At 44.3% G+C, this 17,091-nt stretch overlaps 1 protein-coding gene across 1 annotated transcript in view; it reads left to right on the top strand.

Moving 5' to 3' along the window:
• Window positions 1-12,589, top strand: part of KIF25 (kinesin family member 25) — a 41,521-nt gene extending 28,932 nt beyond the window's left edge. Inside the window, exons 11-15 of the mRNA XM_032185010.1 lie at window positions 533-709; window positions 4,613-4,764; window positions 7,152-7,349; window positions 9,912-10,067; window positions 11,304-12,589. Coding sequence (XP_032040901.1) covers window positions 533-709; window positions 4,613-4,764; window positions 7,152-7,349; window positions 9,912-10,067; window positions 11,304-11,461 — 841 coding nt within the window. The 3' untranslated portion in view covers window positions 11,462-12,589. The remainder of the gene's footprint in view (window positions 1-532; window positions 710-4,612; window positions 4,765-7,151; window positions 7,350-9,911; window positions 10,068-11,303) is intronic.
• Window positions 12,590-17,091: the final 4,502 nt, after the last annotated feature.

Here is a 17,091-nt window from a genome sequence, read left to right as displayed (position 1 = left end):
AAGCTAAATCAAAAGAGCCAACTTTGTACCAGAACAATTGTATCTAACTGTAAGTACTCTCCTGAATAAAAAAAAATCCCTTAATTAATGAATTTTCTGAGCTTTTGGACAGATAGCCCATTACAGATCTAGCTGGGCAGTTTAGCATCTCTCTCTGCTCATTGCCTGCACTCTGGCAGAGTTTATCATACCTTGAGCTCTGAATGTAGTAACCTCCAGCAGAGCAATGGTATGAAAAATTTAGAGGAGAGTGTGGGGTTAGTAGAGAAAAACAATTTAAGCTGGCACAGCTGTTTGGAAAATGAATGTTTACTTAGTGCTTCATGTATAATTTAACTGTATAGTCTGATTTTTCAGCTGAACATTAGCATGTGGGTGAGGCAAAGTCATGACTGTGGATATTTAATAAGCACTTTTATCAGATTGTTAATTAGATTACAATTAAAGAACAGTTCTTTATAAACAGATCGTCCACTTGAGGTTTGACTTTAGCTTTCTTCATTTGTTGTTTTTTTCTATTTTTATTCTCCAGGCTTATTTCAGAAAAGCCACCAGGAAGTTACTGGGTTGAGGTTTCTGTTGTAGAAGTGTATAATAATGAAATTTTTGATCTTCTGGCCAAAGACAGTTGTGGAAAAGTATTTGGCGTCAAACGTGATGTTGTCACAACCAGAGAAGGAAAGAGCAACGTTCCATTGCTTACATATGAGTGAGTGCACAATTTGATCTTTATCATCTGATCATGATGCAGTGTCTGTGTGATGCACAGCTGTCATAAAATTCCATTTTAAATGTCAGGCATTGCTTCTAAACAATGAGTTCTTACCATATGGAAAAGAAAAAACTGGGTGGTTCTCACTGTCTACGAGACTGCAAATGTCAAAATTCTTTGAGCATTATCAGTATAATGAGTTTGGGGTCCTTACGCTCAGAATATCTGAAGAGAGCCGTATACTTCATTGCTGCTGAAATTTCATAGGGTGTCTTGTCAGCTGTAGGAAAAGAAGGAATGACCCAATCACAAAGCACTTTCCCTTTGGTCTTACTAAATGATAAATTTTAGATTATAGTGGAAATGGATGTACTTTTTTTTTTTTTTTTTAGGTTTTAAAGCAGCTGTAAAGTTAGCTTTCTCTACACAAATTGGGTTTAAAAATACTTTCGAAAGATCATTTAAAGTCATCTTTTAATATAAACACCCATCTTGCACTGTCTAGTATTCTGCTTTCGTAATTGGAGACATTAAAGTGGGAATTGAGATGCTGGCATTTGAACCTTCCCAGCATTCAGGCATGTGGTAAGATTGATTCTTACTTATGTCTTGTGGCCTTGGAGGGAGACCTGAAGTAATTAAGGCTACACCTCTACTTGTATTGTTTCCTTGTATGTCCTGAGCATTACAAAAGCTTGTCCTAGTGTATGTAGGAATGGCTCTTGATGTCACATGTGTGTAGCATACAAAGCAAATATATAATTCTTGTTATATATAACACACCTTAACTAATTAAATGATGAAAATACCATGTTGATAACAATTCATATATTAACAAGAGTAAGTCTGTTTCAGATGCTTTATTTTAGTAACAGGGGCACTGTTTATGCTATTATTAAATCAACTTTAATAAAAACAAGTGTTGACAAGCAGCACTTGTGGCACCAGAGTGGTACCAGATGCTACCCAGTGTAAGTAAGCTACTGAACATCTCACTGTGAGCGCCCAGAACATGAACAGATTCCACAAGGAACATTTCTGCTTGTGCACGACACGGAGGTCTAGCAACTTTAAAAAAAAATGTTGGTTTTTGGGCAGATAAATTTGTATTAAGCATCTTGCCTTATTGAAATGTTAAGCACAGTTTTGCAGCATTCTATATTTCTGAGGGAAACAAGATTTTTTTCTTTACTTCTCTATCATAATACTTGTCACAGTCTAATCCCTACTTTTCCAGGAGGAACTGCAAGTCAGATATGAGAAGCATTTTCCCTGCCTGAGTTAAAACAAAATGCATGTTCAGTAGAAATAACCGAGGGCAGTATTTTTATCTTGTGGGACTTAAGCCACATAAGCAGACTAGTTGTTGTTTGTCCACTGGGTTCATGATACTGTCATAAAGCCTTGATAAAAATACACTCTCACTGGCTTCTCCATATGTACAGTAAAGTACAGAGTAGTCTCTTTTCTGTTAACATGAAAAGAAAATGAAAAACTCCTTCAGAAGTGATTGGTGTGGAGCCCAACCTGTGTGTGCCGAATCCTTCTTGAAGTAGCTAACCTTGCACATTTGACTAGAGAAGGAAGGAACTGTACGACTTGGGAAATGCAAATGGGTGCACATAGATTGGGTATGATGGAAGTGGAATACTTTTTCCTGCTTTGCCAGAAGCTCCACATAATTTTTAGTTATGGCATTTCAAGATGCTGTCCTGAACTCATTCCTGAAAGTATCCTACCCATTTTCTTTCCCAAGGGAAGCTTTGTATAGTTAGCAGGTGCATAGAAAAGAGAAAGGTTCTCTTTCCTAAGCTTTGGAGAAGGGAGAGGCATCGCTGGATTTGTGCCACAGAGATGGGAACTAGAATCAGCAGAGAGGTTTCATTTCACCTTCTATTTCATGAAATGGCTGCAGTGTTTATTTCTCTAAATTTTAATTTATGAAAAAAGAACCTGGAGCCTTGAGATAAGCATCTCTTAAGAACACATCCCAATCACTTGGTAAATACTCAGTTCTAATGCATATATAAATAAGAATATGGACTTGTATCTCAATTACAATGCAAGCAGCAAAAAGTCCAATTGATAAACAAGCTATATCAATAATTACACAGAAAGGTTAATAAGAAAGGGCAAAGCCAAACAAAGTAAGGGAACCATTGAATGAAGCCACCCAGCTGCCTGAAATCTCAAGTAAACAGATGGTGCTTTGAATAAAAACACACCCTCATTTGTGATAATATTTCATCTAGAATATATTGGCCTGCTGGGTCTCACTGGCTTCTCCGTGTGTCCATTAAAGTACAGTAGTTTCCTTCCTGTTAACACGGACATCCTACCGAATGACAAAAACCTCAGTCTCTTTCTTCTTTTATGAATTGGTTGACTTTGGAGAACATTCAGCATCAAATTTTTAACCTAACCACAACAGAGCTGTAGGATCTGGTTCAGGAACAGGGGGTACACAGAGTGACAAAGCAGCAGAGGCTTTTTTTTTTTTTTTTTACCATCACTCCTGCTGAGAAGCTGCTGTGACAGGCACGCAGCACTGGGCTGGGGATGCTGCTCAGCCCCAAAGTCAATCGTGTTTTCCTAGTAGGTGCCCAGCACTGACTGCATGCCCCAGGCTTATCTTCTGCAAACTGTTTGGAGCACAGCAGCACTGACCACTTGCCAGAGCACAGCGACAGCAGCTTGCAGAAGCCGACTACCTGTTGGTACATCCTCGTGAAGGCTGCTCACCTCCCCAGGCATCCAGTCCCGGCTGATCAGCCGCTGGGAGATGCAGCTCAGAACTCAGGAAGGCAGGACCTGTCCCCTTGGACTTGAGGCACCAGTCAGATCCCCCAGTGTGAGGCTCTGCCCTCTCTGACGGTAGGAACTAGAGCCACAGCTGCCCTGCTGCTGCCAGCTCAGCTGAACCAGGGAGACATCACGGGCACAGGGGCAGAGCTAGTGCACGGGATGCCAGCACGCATGGCATAGGACTGGTAGACTGAAGGCTGCTGTGGTCATTTAGCTCCTGCAGCCATATTTTAGAGCGTCACTGGTTTACAGAGGGCACTGGTTTTAAGTAGCTGCTTTAAGTGTGTGTAGGTATGGTGTAGCTAAGAGTTTTTCTCTTCTTCAGATGCCTTTGCTTTATTTTTAGAGCAAATTGTTTTATCTGAATATAGTTCTTTTTTTCCTTTGAACTCTTCAAGTAGTGCTCTTCATATCACAAAGTATATTTGTGCCCCGCGTGACTTTCACAGCCAAATCAAAGGCAAGAAGGCCTTGCCTTTTATCACATGCTTGCTTTTGCTGATTGCAGCGATGTGGAACCAGGTCTGTAGCAAGCAGCCTCTTAGGAGAGTTATTAAGGTGTGTTATATCTGGTGTGTTTCAAAGTATTCAGTAACCAGGCTGTGCTGTGCAGTCGTAATAATTTATATCCCCATCTAGAACTACTAATGTTTATGTGATGCAACTTGAGTGATTATTGAAGGAAGCAGTGCAGCAAAAGGAGAAGGTAGGCAATCTTGACTCATTTGTTTTTAACACTGAAAATCTGGGGAAAATCATAGTGTCTTTTTTACTTTGCCTAATCATTTGATTTCGCTCTCTGTGTCAGGTTTTCTTCCCTACAATTGGTCATATTTGCAGTATTTCAACTGGAAAATAAAATGGATAGTATAAGATAAAACAGTCTACAAAAACTTCTGACACTTTGCTGGTCTACACCACAGCTGCTTGTGTGGCTCAAAACTGAGATTAGTTCTGGGGCAGAATTAAGAAGAGTACAAGGAGTTAGAAGAGCAAGAAGTGGAAATGCTCAAATTCCAGTCTGAGTTACCACCTGTCTCATGTCATTTTTACTGTGAATCAGTTCAACCTTCTGCTTGTTTCTTTACTTCCTAGGACTGTTGAAAATGCGTCTGAATTTTTGCATCTGGTTATCAAAGGCCTACAGCTACGAGTCAGGCACCCAACGCTAGTGCATGCTCATTCCTCTCGTTCTCATCTGGTTGTTACACTGACCATAACCACAGTTGTCTCTGGAGATAGCTTTGGTAAGGAGGATGTTACTAAAACACTTTGTGAGACAGTTCTTTTTGAAAAACAGCCTGTGGACTTTGACGTTTTCATAGTGGTCTTTCTTCCTTTTTCCAGTGCTTAATATATTCCCTCAGTCCTTTAACTTCTAAATACCTTCTTAAATAACTGACCAGTTTGATTTCTCAATGCTAATGGTTTTCTTAGAAGCTTTCATAGAAACTTTTAACTTCACATCTCTCGACTTACAGAGTTCCTGAAGCTTTATAGCATGAAACAACTAATAAAATAAATAGTATCAGTAAGATAGATGCTCAAATAGAGTGGTTAAGTCCCTTTGTACGATGTATCGTATTATCCATGCAAACCTAGCATTTTCATGCAAAGTTTGAGGTGAAGCCAACCACATGTTTTAGGGCTCAGTATAAGCTGTTGGTGAGAAAATTATTTTTTACCTGCTGCCTTGCAAAAATGTCCATTAAATTCAGAACTTCTTGAACTGTTAGTAACAGGCCACAGTAGGAGCAGACAGCATAGCTGTCCTATTTAGCGCGGCAAAACCTGTATTGCTACTTTTCATTACCACACCAAGACTTACCAGTTTATTGCTTTAGGAATAACTTCAGCTTTGGGGGATTAACTTTGTTTTCTTTTCCTTACGTTGTAATTAGACTCTGTTTCCAGTGCTGTGGTCCGTCTCCTTCATACTCTGCAACAACAATATGGTTTTAGAAAGTGGAAAATATTTAACATTTTTTCCCCTAGATTGCTATCGGAAATTAAACCGACAATATTAGCAAAACAGAACAAACAGTACCCTGGCTTACCTATGGCCCTTGCCAAAAGACACAGCTCCTTCACATGCTGCAGCTCTATGGTTCCAGATGTTAGCTCTGCCCAGTTCCAGATTCTTGTCAATCAGAGAGATGTTCAAAACACAGAGTGTTCGCACCACTGGCACACCAGCCATCTCATCTAGTCCAGGCTTCCCTTTGCCCTTTCTAATTGCTGTCACCCTACTGCATCTGGCAACAAAACTCCACAGACACCTCTAGTCGGTGGTGAATGCAGACTCAGGCTTTCAGCTTACAGTGCATGGGTGAAGGTGAGCAAGGTGAGCAACACAGGGGAGGAAAGCAGCATTGCAAATGGATCTCTGTAGCAGTTTGACACCGCATTCTGTCTGTTTAAAAGGAGCAATTCCTGGTTTACAAGTCAGGTGCAATTGTCAAATATCTCAAAACTGGAGACCTCAGTCACTAAATAAAAAGTCTCTGATGAGTTCTGCACTGAAAGCCAGGTTGACAAGCAAGCACTTTCTCATGTTTGATGAAGGTCTTCTTACATTTTGTTTCAGTAATATCTATTGTTTGAGGAGAGCAGATAGTTTGTTTCTTCATCTCAAACTGGAGAGGACTGAGAACACTTATTTTTACACTGGTTGTCCTGAAGCCATTTATTTTGTGTAAACCAACACAGCTGCCCAGTCTACAGAGTGAACAGCTACACTGGCTATTAGCAACAGGCGAGCTGGAGAGGTACAGAGCTCTACAGCCCAGTTCAGTCTCCTCTTTATTCAAGTTTTGCAGCTGTGAACTTTATACTTTTGCAAGTAGGCTCAAGTCTTCAAGAGAGTCGCTTATCTCTATTACCTATAGCAGAGTGTGTGCCTTTTTTCTTATACATCTTTCTTCACAAAAGAGAAGGGTGTGGATGATTAAAAAAAAAAAAAATGAAGAAAAAACTTGTTTAGGGAAAGCCATTTTGCACACGTTCTTGCTAAGCTGATGTCACAGCAGCTTTTCCAGAGAACCCGTCTTCCTCCTCCTTCCCAGCAGACAGAGGAAGCCAGATGCTGCTGCTAAGGAAGAGGAAGGATATGAAGATGCAGCAGTGGACTATGATGGCTGAAGGAGGTCCAGAGGGAACAACAGCAAAAGACAGAACAGAAGAGGCAGGATGAACTTTTTTCTTTTTTCTTTTCTTCCCCCCAGAGCACCAGCAGAGAATGTTTCAAAGGCTGAGAAACAGATTTCAGAACTTACTGCTCCCAAGCATCCAAAATCACACTTTGTTTGCAGTCAGTCTAAAACATGAAAAAAAGTGCCTTTTTAAAGTCCTTACTGGACTCCTGTTCCTTGTTTTCCATGTTGAAGTGCAAACAGTGAGGATATTATATACAATACAACCTACACCAAGTCTTGTTATCAATCTGTTGGATATGGAAAACCTTAATTAAGATAGAAAAAGCTCTACAGCTTGCCCACGCCATTGACTCTGACTCATGTAATGCTTTAGTTAGAACAGCCTGATATTGTACTTCCCCCATTGATGCCCCACTTTTTTCTCCATCTCAATTTCCAGTGCCAATACGAAGCTCTCATTTGTTTTTTCCATTAACCAGGTACTTCATGGGAAGATGAACAAATCAGTCAGAGACTAAATAAAGAGTTTTCCTGCACCTATCCACAAAAAACAAGAGAGAATAGATCCACCTCTTCTTCCAGAGCCTCTTCCCCAGCACAGCTTGAAGCAACTGAGAAACCGAAGCAAGTCAGAACCAGACTGCAGCTGGTGGATCTGGCGGGCAGCGAGTGTGTCGGTAAGCAAACGCGGCCGCTTCTGACAAAGCTGTTAGGAATGATGGGCATGGATCCTCCCACACGGGGATTAAAACGTTTACATTGAGCTCCTCGTGTAGAAATATGTGCTACCCTGCCTTCACACAGGGGTGGTTTAAACACAGATCCTGAAATAACAAAGTTTTGAGGCCCGATTGTTCCAGTTTTACGCTGATACTGCTTAACCAAAAAGCTGGCTGCATAAGCCTGAAATAAGCCCAGGGCGGTTTCCCCTATCATAAGTATATTACTGGTGCAGATTGGTTTTATTAGGCCTGTTTTTCTACTCTGAAAATTACCATGTCTTTGTACAGGAATGTTTAAAGTGCAGAAATTATTTAAATATTACAAATGTCTGTAATAATTGATATCACTATTTTTCTGCCTTAGTGCAGAGAAAGTCTTGAAGGAAGTTAGCGTTGAAAAGATAATATTGCTTTTGTTGTTTCTTCAAAGCATTTTCTTCCTCCCCCTTCCTCTAGGCACACAATAATTTCAGAAACTTGATTATTTCCTAAAGGACAAGCTTTCTTACCAAGAAAAGCCATGCAGCCAAATGCACCATTCCAGAAATAATGTTTTGAAAACTGAACTAGCATTATGAAAGAGTCCTTTACATTACTGCCAAGAATTCTTGCTGTTCCTCACTGTTAAACTTTTGTTCTACAGAAAAGCCTAATATAATACATTATTTTTCCATTTGCTCCCAGTACTGGAAATTGTTTGGTAAACATGTAATTGAGCAATGTTGTGTGGGTTTTTCTTCTCTCAGTTCAACCAGGACAAACATTTGCTTGGTTTGGGGCTCGGCAGGCTCACTCTCATCAGTATTAGATGTGGACCATCACATGCGGTAGATGAACCTCTGCCACCGGCTGCACTGGTGGAGATTTGAAGATGCCAGACTTACTCTGATAAAAGCGAGGGCAGCTATTAACTTGTAGTTGTTTTTAAATGTAGACAAGTCTAAGTGAGCAGAAGTACAGCAGCCATCACGCACGTTTAAGATGTACATCAGCACTTTGGCTTGCTGGTGCCACAGCCGTCCTGAGCCCTTACACCAGTTCCAAGCTAAGTCATCCCTTCCTAGCAAACGGCCTCAGTTTGAAAGCAGCTAAATGCTTTGGGGAAGTTCATCTGACCAAACACAGATACGAGTGGTTTAAATGTGTACCCCCCTGACCTATTTGCAGTTTTTGCTTTACAGTGACAGCTACTCGTTTAGGCGCCCCTCTTCAGCCTAGAGATAGCTGTAGACAGAGACCGAAGTCTACAGTTAGTCTGAGATGCATTGTACATGTATCTCAGATTATTGTCCACCCTGTGGCAGGGTTTGCTGAGTGGTTTTGCTCTGTGCCTCTCTGCCAAGAGGCTCCACCATTCCAGCCCCATCCTGCCCCATTTCTACAGCCCTCTGCCCTGGCTTCTGTGGTTATTTTTGCCGTAACCATACCTTTCCACATTTGTCTCTTGAACACCTCTCTTGTTCTCCCAGTTTGGAAAATGCTGCTCTGAAGGAGCAACAAGATCCCTGGCCTCTCTCTGTGGCTGGAGGCGGGACAGAAGACAGTTAAAGAAACCCTGAGCCCCTTCTGACCCCACCATCAGCTCTGCCTAGCATGGATCCTGTGCTCTGGGTAGTGATAAATGACTGCAGATCCATGTGTAGCTCTTCCACAATCCTGAAGAAAGGCTGAATTTGAATAATAGGCTGCTAAACGCTAATAGCAAGTTTCTCTACCCCAAATGGTAGAGTTAAGGACAGGAGAAGTTACTCTTAACTGGATGCTCATCCAGACTGATCAATGAGTTGAGATCGCAGTGCCTTTGTAAATTGGTGCAACTCGATGAGCAGACAACACCCTTTCTGACGCTGTTTGAGGTCAGTGCAGATAGTTACAGACCACCATGCTGGGTGGATGGTAAAAGGACATCGTTTTCCTGCGTGACCAACCATGACAAATCATACTGTAAAGAGCAGCATCTCACAGGCTTTGGTGAGCATAAACCTCTCACACGTATGGCTGCTGTACAGTTCTGTTTCTGCAGGTAATGCTGTCAGTGCCACTCTTGTTCCTCCTAAGAGTTACAGACTGGGCAGTTAGCTGTTATGAAAACGGTGGAACACACCAGCCTTCTCTCCCAAGGCGCCGTGGCCTGCTGTTTTCAAAAGCAGTGCTGTCTTGTCCGACCTTACGGTGTTCCTACTTTCTCAGTTCCCTGTTGTGATACATACGGAGCCAAGATGCATTGTGCAGCTGAAGGCATCAGCTTCAACATGAGGTACTCCAAACCATCTGCAGGCACTGAACCTTCTTTAACCTTCCTTCAGACGAGCAGAAATGCTGCACAATGGGTTTGCACTCTGCAGTAAGCAACCGCTGCATCTTGCCTTTGGCATGGGTGGACTGGAAGTCACGGCTCAGAGTCTGTGTTTAAAAACATCGTGTCTGAAGTGTGTGATACAGCAACAGCATTTCTCACAGATTACAGTCGAAGCAGCTTTACTTGCTCTCACCATTGCCTTTTTCTCCACGTGTTAGGCATGTCTGGAGTGACAGGTGCAGCACTGAGAGAGACATCCTTCATTAACCGCAGCCTGTCCGCCCTGGCCGACGTCCTCGGAGCGATAGCGGAGCAGCGATCTCACGTCCCCTACCGAAACAGCAAACTCACGCATCTGCTCCAGGACTCTGTAGGTAAGGAAGTATTCTGGCTTTCGTTTAACAACATAGACTTAATTTCCCAGTCTTTTCCCCTCCTTTGTTGTGTAAAGCCAGAGGAGGATCGTGCAGTGACACTCCTCCTATGTGCGCCTCTGTTCGCAGGTGCAGTGTGACTGCACAGCTCCGGGAGTACAGGGAGAGCTCTGAATTTGGCAAAGCCCTCCTGTTTGCCAAGGTTCAGTTTATGAATGCATTTAGAATAATCACATCTCTATCAGGGTAGTGAAGGGTAATGATTGCACCTCACTGGTGTTTCAGGTCGTGTACACTCTCAAGTTAAGCTTCAGTCTTTACTACTACAGCGTGCAGCCATGCATTTGCATATTCCTTAATATTGGGCCCTGAAGCAGTAGGACAAAGGAGAGAGACCCCAGAACTATACTATGACTCTTTGTATCTGGGTCACCTCTTCCTCTCTAGCTCCTCCTCTGTGCAGAAATAATTTTAAAGCAAGTGGAATTCCCTCAGTACTGTTGGATCGGTGTCAGTCCGTGGGGTAGTCCATTCTTCTTCTGCCGGAAAGCATCAGCCCTCGTGCTTTTAGTCTCCAGTTCAAAGCTTTGTCAGTAACTCAGGTAATAGCTCTGCAGAGTTTCTGAAAGACTATGCACTGTGCTTGAACTTCTAATTTCACCTACTGCTAGAGTCCATCCTGTGAAAGGGGAAAGCCAAAGAAACAAGTCCAGGAGCTAAGCTGTGTGGGCACCGAGCCTGGTTTTAACCACATCTGTCTGGTGCATGACCTGGGTGACACTGTTTACATGAAGTGTTGAGAGTAGCGATTTCCTTGTTTGCTTGATCATTCTTTGAACTTTTAGTAAATCTGTTTTGCTTTTTTGTCACAAACACGATAAAAAAAAACGCCACACAAAGAAGATCCTGAATTCGCAATCATTTGACAAAGCTTAATGAAGTGTCCAGACCTTAAGATACACGCAGACTAACTGGTGATGCTGTAAGGGAAAAAAAAAAAAATCTATATTACAAATTACGAAGTGTTTATCCTACTGAAAAAAGCATCATATTGGTAGACATAAGCTTCATTTTAAGGAGTTGCCTGTTTTCAGTAGCCTTCTTCATGTTGTCTTCTGCTTCATAAAAGCACTGGCAGCCTATGCTGGTCACTATGTACATTAGTACATTACTGGTGCATAACTTACTGAAAATAACAAGATAAATGACCATGTTTGGGCTTTTTCCTGCTTCCAGGAGGTGATGCCAAACTGCTGGTGATGCTGTGCATCTCTCCCGACCAGAAGTACTTGACAGAATCTCTGCAGTCTCTGGGATTTGGAACTCGTGCTCGGCAAGTTCAGAGAGGACAGATCAAGAAAAAAAATCTCCCAGTGCAGAGTAAAGCAAAATAAAACCTAAGACTCCCATGGATTAAAGTATTATTAATGAGTTCCTCGGGCTGAAATGTATATCGTTGTCCTAAAACCATTCTTTTAGATATCAACTGCCAGATAAAATAAGCAATCCTCAACATGGCATTAGTAAGCCATAAACCTGCTGATAATGTTCTAGCTCCAAAGATAATAACAAGAATTGACAACAGCTACCAGCCATGGTGGACTCTCATAGAAATAAATCAGGCTTTCTTAGGAAAGCTACTTCAAGACATAGTTTTGGCGATGTGTTTCCTCAAGGCAGGTAAGTAGAACTAAGTCAAAAGACCCCTGATTTAGGATGTCTCGCTTCTGAAAGGCCAAGGCTGCCTTCTGTTTTCTCAGTAGAAAGCAGGAGTCTGAACAGCATTCCAGTGCTTCAGAGCAGCAAATGAAATACTTCCTCACAGTTTACATTAAAATGAGACACACCATCACGGCTCGCTCTTCTGTCTCGCGTGGATGGGGTCATTCCCGATGCACTGTCAACTGTGTAAGGAACCCATCAGCTGTACTGAATGGAGTTCTGCTCTCTGGTTTTAGGTATGGAATAACAGCACTAGTGAGATGGAGAAAAAGGAGTAAGGCTACAGCTGTTATCCCCCTGGAACGAGCTTAGGAAGCAAGTGAGGGGTCACACAGCTTTTTGAAAACACGTTCAGGTTAAGTGGGTGGAGCGAATCCCAGCTCTGCTGGGTTCACTATGACTACAGCTTTGCCTCTTGTTTGTTTGCTCACTCCGTGAGGGCTGAAGGACCCAGAACTACAGATCCTAATGGCTAACGGGACCTAATTCCTACAACCATTTCAGTAGCAGTCCTGCTTGTTGTTTCAGTTGCATTTCCAAAGTTAACCACACCACAACATTGAAGTTGTCCGCACACTCTAACAGCATAAATACACGCCTCCCATCTATCAAATGAATAAAACACCAAGAACCCAGCTCATGATATGATGCTAGTCATCCTCAAGAGGCTTTTACACTCCTTCACCAATAGTGAAACGACATCACACGGGGTTAGTGAATGAAGTTATATGGACAGACATTTCAAGGAAACTTAGGCAAGGTGAGAAGTGATTCTGAGATGAGTAGATGCATTCAAATAACATCTGATGCATTTTATGCACTGCTTTATAGCTCAGCAGAGGCCTCAGGATTCACTTTGAATTTTTACCCCCAGCAATCACTCTGCCTCTAGCCTGGGAGAAAGGTCAGCAGTAGGTCACTGCAAGAAGGCTTAAGTTGCAGTGGCCTGCCCCAAAGGCTGGAGTTTATAGTACTCCAAGTCACTTAGCCTTCACAAGCATAAATATTTATCCAGAAATTATATAGCATACTATTATTGGAATGTCACCCTTGAATATATAACAGCTGCTGTGTTGCATGCGGTGCTCTGGTGCTCAGAACATTGGCATTGCAACTTGGAGAGCTGTAATAAGACTTGTTTTCCTAAATAATGTCATGAGGTTAAAAATGCCTCAACTTTACCCGATTCCAGCAGTAACAGACGGGTAGAAAAAGAATCTGGACATGGGACCTTATAAAGCTGAACGGTCACTGAAAGAATCTCAGATAAGAAAGTGTCAGAGTGAGGAATGTCAGCCTGTTAAGCGAAATGCAGGAGCAGACAGCTTCAAGTTTGCCCTAGTCTGATGACAAGGCTACTAAATCAGCCACGATTAGAGCTCTGAAAGTGGTTAAGTGACATGAGAGGAATGAGAGGGCTAGCTGAATCCACCAGCATCTTCAAGGCCCTCAAATATTTTTGAGGATTTTGCACTTTCTAAGTGTTGCGTGTAACTTGTTATGATCTGTGCTTGCTTTTCTGGAGCTGCTCTCTAAAACTTGGCCTTTATCTATCATCTGTGTGACAGGGAAAAAGCAGCAATGCCTATTGTTAAAGCTGAGAAATAAAACCTTTAAATATCAGCAAATACCAAAAGTTTAAGTTTCTACATTAACATAAACTCTGCCAAACGGTGCATATGCAGCATTCCCCATTCCTGTTTTCCTTTCCAGTGTAGCATATTACTCCCTGGCCTACGCAGCGAAGCGTACAGGCTATGCAGGGCAGCAGTGTTGACATTTTGCCCCAAGAACTTTCAGTTTGGGAATTTCCTGGGTTACAGACACTTGATTTCTCAATCCCAGCACCAGCTTCGATTCACTGAAGGAAAGAAGGGCAAAAGTTGCAAGGGCAAAATGGCTTTTTTCTGGTACCTGCGTTCTGCATCGCACCTTGCCCTGTCCCCTTGCCAGCTGCAATACAGGCTGCAAAATAGGCACCACGCAGCTGCTACCCACTGAACCAGGCTTCAGATGCTCCTCTAGAATTTATTCTGCCTTTTGCCTCGCCCTGCCCATGAGCTGAGCACACTACACGTGCAGTTGCGGCTAGCCGCCTCCACCTCCTTCTCAAACCATTCCACAAACCACAGGGCACACCAGTGAATTTGGCCCTGAGAATATTTCAGCATCTCGGTTTAGCAACAGGTTGGCCAAGGGGCAAACGCTGTGTAGCCTGACGAGCGCAGCAGCTGCTGGGAGGCCACTACTCATGCCCACGTGTCCCCGAGCACCTGGTGTGAAGGGAAGCAGCTTCCAGCCCTCACCTCCTCGTCCCCTGCTCGCACAGCCTCTGACTCACCACCGAGTGCCCTCCGTAAAAGCAGAACATCTGGATCTGGTCTGGAGACAAAGAACTGGAGCCTGTGTCTTGCTCCATGCAGGAGGTTGTCTAGCTTGTAGGACTTTCTGCAGATCTGGGGACGGGGTGGGGGAAATGGGGCTCTGCCAGCCCAGTCCCTATGTCCTAATACCAGCAAGCATATGTCTAGAGTAGAGTATGCAAACATGCAGACACACAGACCTGTACAAGTCAGCAGAACTCTACACATGGAACCAGACAACAGCTTTCAAGGTATGAGTCCAAAACAGCCCAGAAGTTTGGTGCCCGCGTTGGATTTATCCTCACAGATGGAACTTACCGCCTCCGGTTGTTGGTTCCCCTTGCAATCAAAGGAAAGGGATCAGTGAGACAGAGCCACTTTCAGCAACTCTCCCTGGTTCTGAGAACAAGTCCAGGCCACCCGTTTCGTGTCCCCTTTGTGCTGGGCAGCTTACCTGACTGCAGGAGCTGCCTCAGGCACAGCACGTGCCTGCCGGGCTGTAAATTCACACTGCAGCTCCCAGCACCCTACGCCCTCTGTGCAGAAGCCACTGAGCTTCCCCCTGACCTAGGAGTGCTCTGAGCAGCAGAGAGCAGGGAAGAGACTTGATTTGCAAACGAGCACAAATGCTTAACAGTGCTGCAGCTCAGCATAGGGTTAAAAAAAATCAATCAATAAATAAAAGCGGTAATTAAACCCGCCCACACCTTTGGCCAAGTCTGAAACAAAACCCTGACCTATGCTGAAGTTTGAATGTTATACATTCAATTTCCACGTGTGGCTTCATGCCTTGGCAGCAGCCACACCACAAAGAGAGGCTGCTCAGGCTAGGAAAACCATAATTAGCATTGGAAGGGTCACAAAAATGCTTAATTTGTTATTAAATAGTCATCATCGCCGACTCCATTTGACAAAGAGCTTTTCCAAACCTCCGCAGAAGGCGCAGGCAAGAAGGGGAAGGTTTTTGGGAAAGGCTTTCAGCTCCTGCTGTGGGCAAGCAGTCACAAGCTGCTGGGCCTGCGACCCCTCCGCCACCAGAGCAAGCAGGGGCAGCGGCTGCAGAGGGAGGAGAGGCAGACCCTGGGTGCAGACAGGCTGAACGTACCCAGCCTCTCACAAACCCCGTGTGGCTTTTGAGCAATGCTTTAAAAATAGCCCCGCCAGACAGCAGCGCGAGCCACGCGCCGTCCAGAGGAGGGCAGAGGGTGATCTAATTGAAGGGCGTGAGCAAGGGGAATTGTTGCCTAGGATCTTTTTCTGTCCCTAAGTCCCTTTTAACAAAGCAAGATTTTAATCTTGCAGTGTATTCGGTTTCTAAATAAGAGAGACACAATCTGAGAGAGAAGTTGAGCGTTTCTGAGCTCACGTAGGGCTCTGCCTGGGGGGAGCCGACAGCCACGCTTGGTGCTGTTTGTTTGGATTCATCTTTAATAAAAGGCATGGTGCCAGCGGTCTTGACTGGGGTTGGCAACGTGTCCAAACAATCAGCGTCCTAAAACTGTGCTCGGTTGGTCTCTGGTGACATTTAGGGGCGAGCACAGTGCAGGGGGCCAGGGACAGCGAGGGAAGGCCACAGGCCTTGGGGCACCGCAGCACCTGCCCGGAGCCTCGCACGTTGCAGGAGCCACGCGGGCAGCGCGGGGAGTGCTACAGCCAGCCGGTAACGCACCTCCGTGCTCTACTGCAAATCCCTCCCTGAGCTCGTGGACGGGTTTATACAGGTTGTTTAACAGCCTCCTTGCCTCACAACAGGAATCCTTTCCACCTGTGCTTTTACCCGAGATCTCCCACAAACAGAAGGGTGATCCCCTTCCCCACACCCAGCAGCCTGAGACAGATCAGACGAAGCATTTAGAAGGAGTCTCAAACACAAGACTCGAATAATTTTCTATAGTGCCCCAAACCCACATCGTGTGTACAGTGTGTCATCCCTAAAGACTGGGAGATCAGCCTCAGAAGTCCTGCTGCAGTGCAGAAATGGCGACGTGCCCAAAGACATCCACACATCAGTCCTAACAGCGCAAACACCAGGGCCTAAACATGGAAACAGGAGGAGAACTGCAGAGCTCCAGCTGTAACAACAAGTATTTAGCAACAGCCTTGATAAGAAACGACGAGGGAAAAATCCAGGCCATGATTAGTCACCAGACTCCAGGAACAAGAGATCTGCACAACCTGTCCACAGACTGCAGGCCAAAAATTAGCCCTTTTCTCATCTCCACGGGGAGCCAAAGAGAAGCCAAGTTATCAGCCCCTTGTTCCCCCTGCTCCTCTGGCCTCATGCTTGCCAGCACCTCCTCCAACACGTGTCCCCTCTCGCCCTTTTTCTGCCACATGAAATTATTGCCCTGGCAGGGCTGAGCCAGTGCCCAGCAGTTCACTTAGAGGCAAGCACCAGAGGCGTGTTATTCCCTCTCATTTTCCTCTGGACTGCACTAGAGTTTCTGTCCTCTTCTAAACAAAGAAGAAAAAAAAGGAAAAAAAAAAAAACAACAACAAAAAAAAACAAACCACTGCTATAAAAAGTTCTGGAAGCTATGGCAGAGGCTTTGAAAGTCCAAAAGGCAGAAGAAGATATTTCCTCCCTCACGTCAAGGGGCAGGAAGAGATGGTGATGCCTGACCACAGCAAGCTGCACCCGCACCTTCAGCAGCAGCACATCTTGCATTCCCCCCAAACAAGGAGAGAGGACTTGCGACAGATGAAATACTCCACGGAGCAACGCACAACAGCCACTTTCCAGACACAATCAGGCACAACAGCACATGGGAAGGGACAGGATAGGATGGGATGGGATGGGATGCCCTTAGCAAGCTATGGCCCCCAGGCAGCTCACCCACAGGGCCGCACCACCAGAAGCTGCTGGTGACTCACCTGCTGGTGGGTCTGCAAGGACCTCCGCCTTTCCCCAGCTCTTCTCTGCTGAGGAGAGATGGTTT

This window comes from Aythya fuligula, chromosome 3 (assembly GCF_009819795.1).
Source record: "Aythya fuligula isolate bAytFul2 chromosome 3, bAytFul2.pri, whole genome shotgun sequence".
NCBI classification, from domain to species: Eukaryota; Metazoa; Chordata; class Aves; order Anseriformes; family Anatidae; genus Aythya; species Aythya fuligula.
This window is presented reverse-complemented; position numbering and strand designations above follow the sequence as displayed.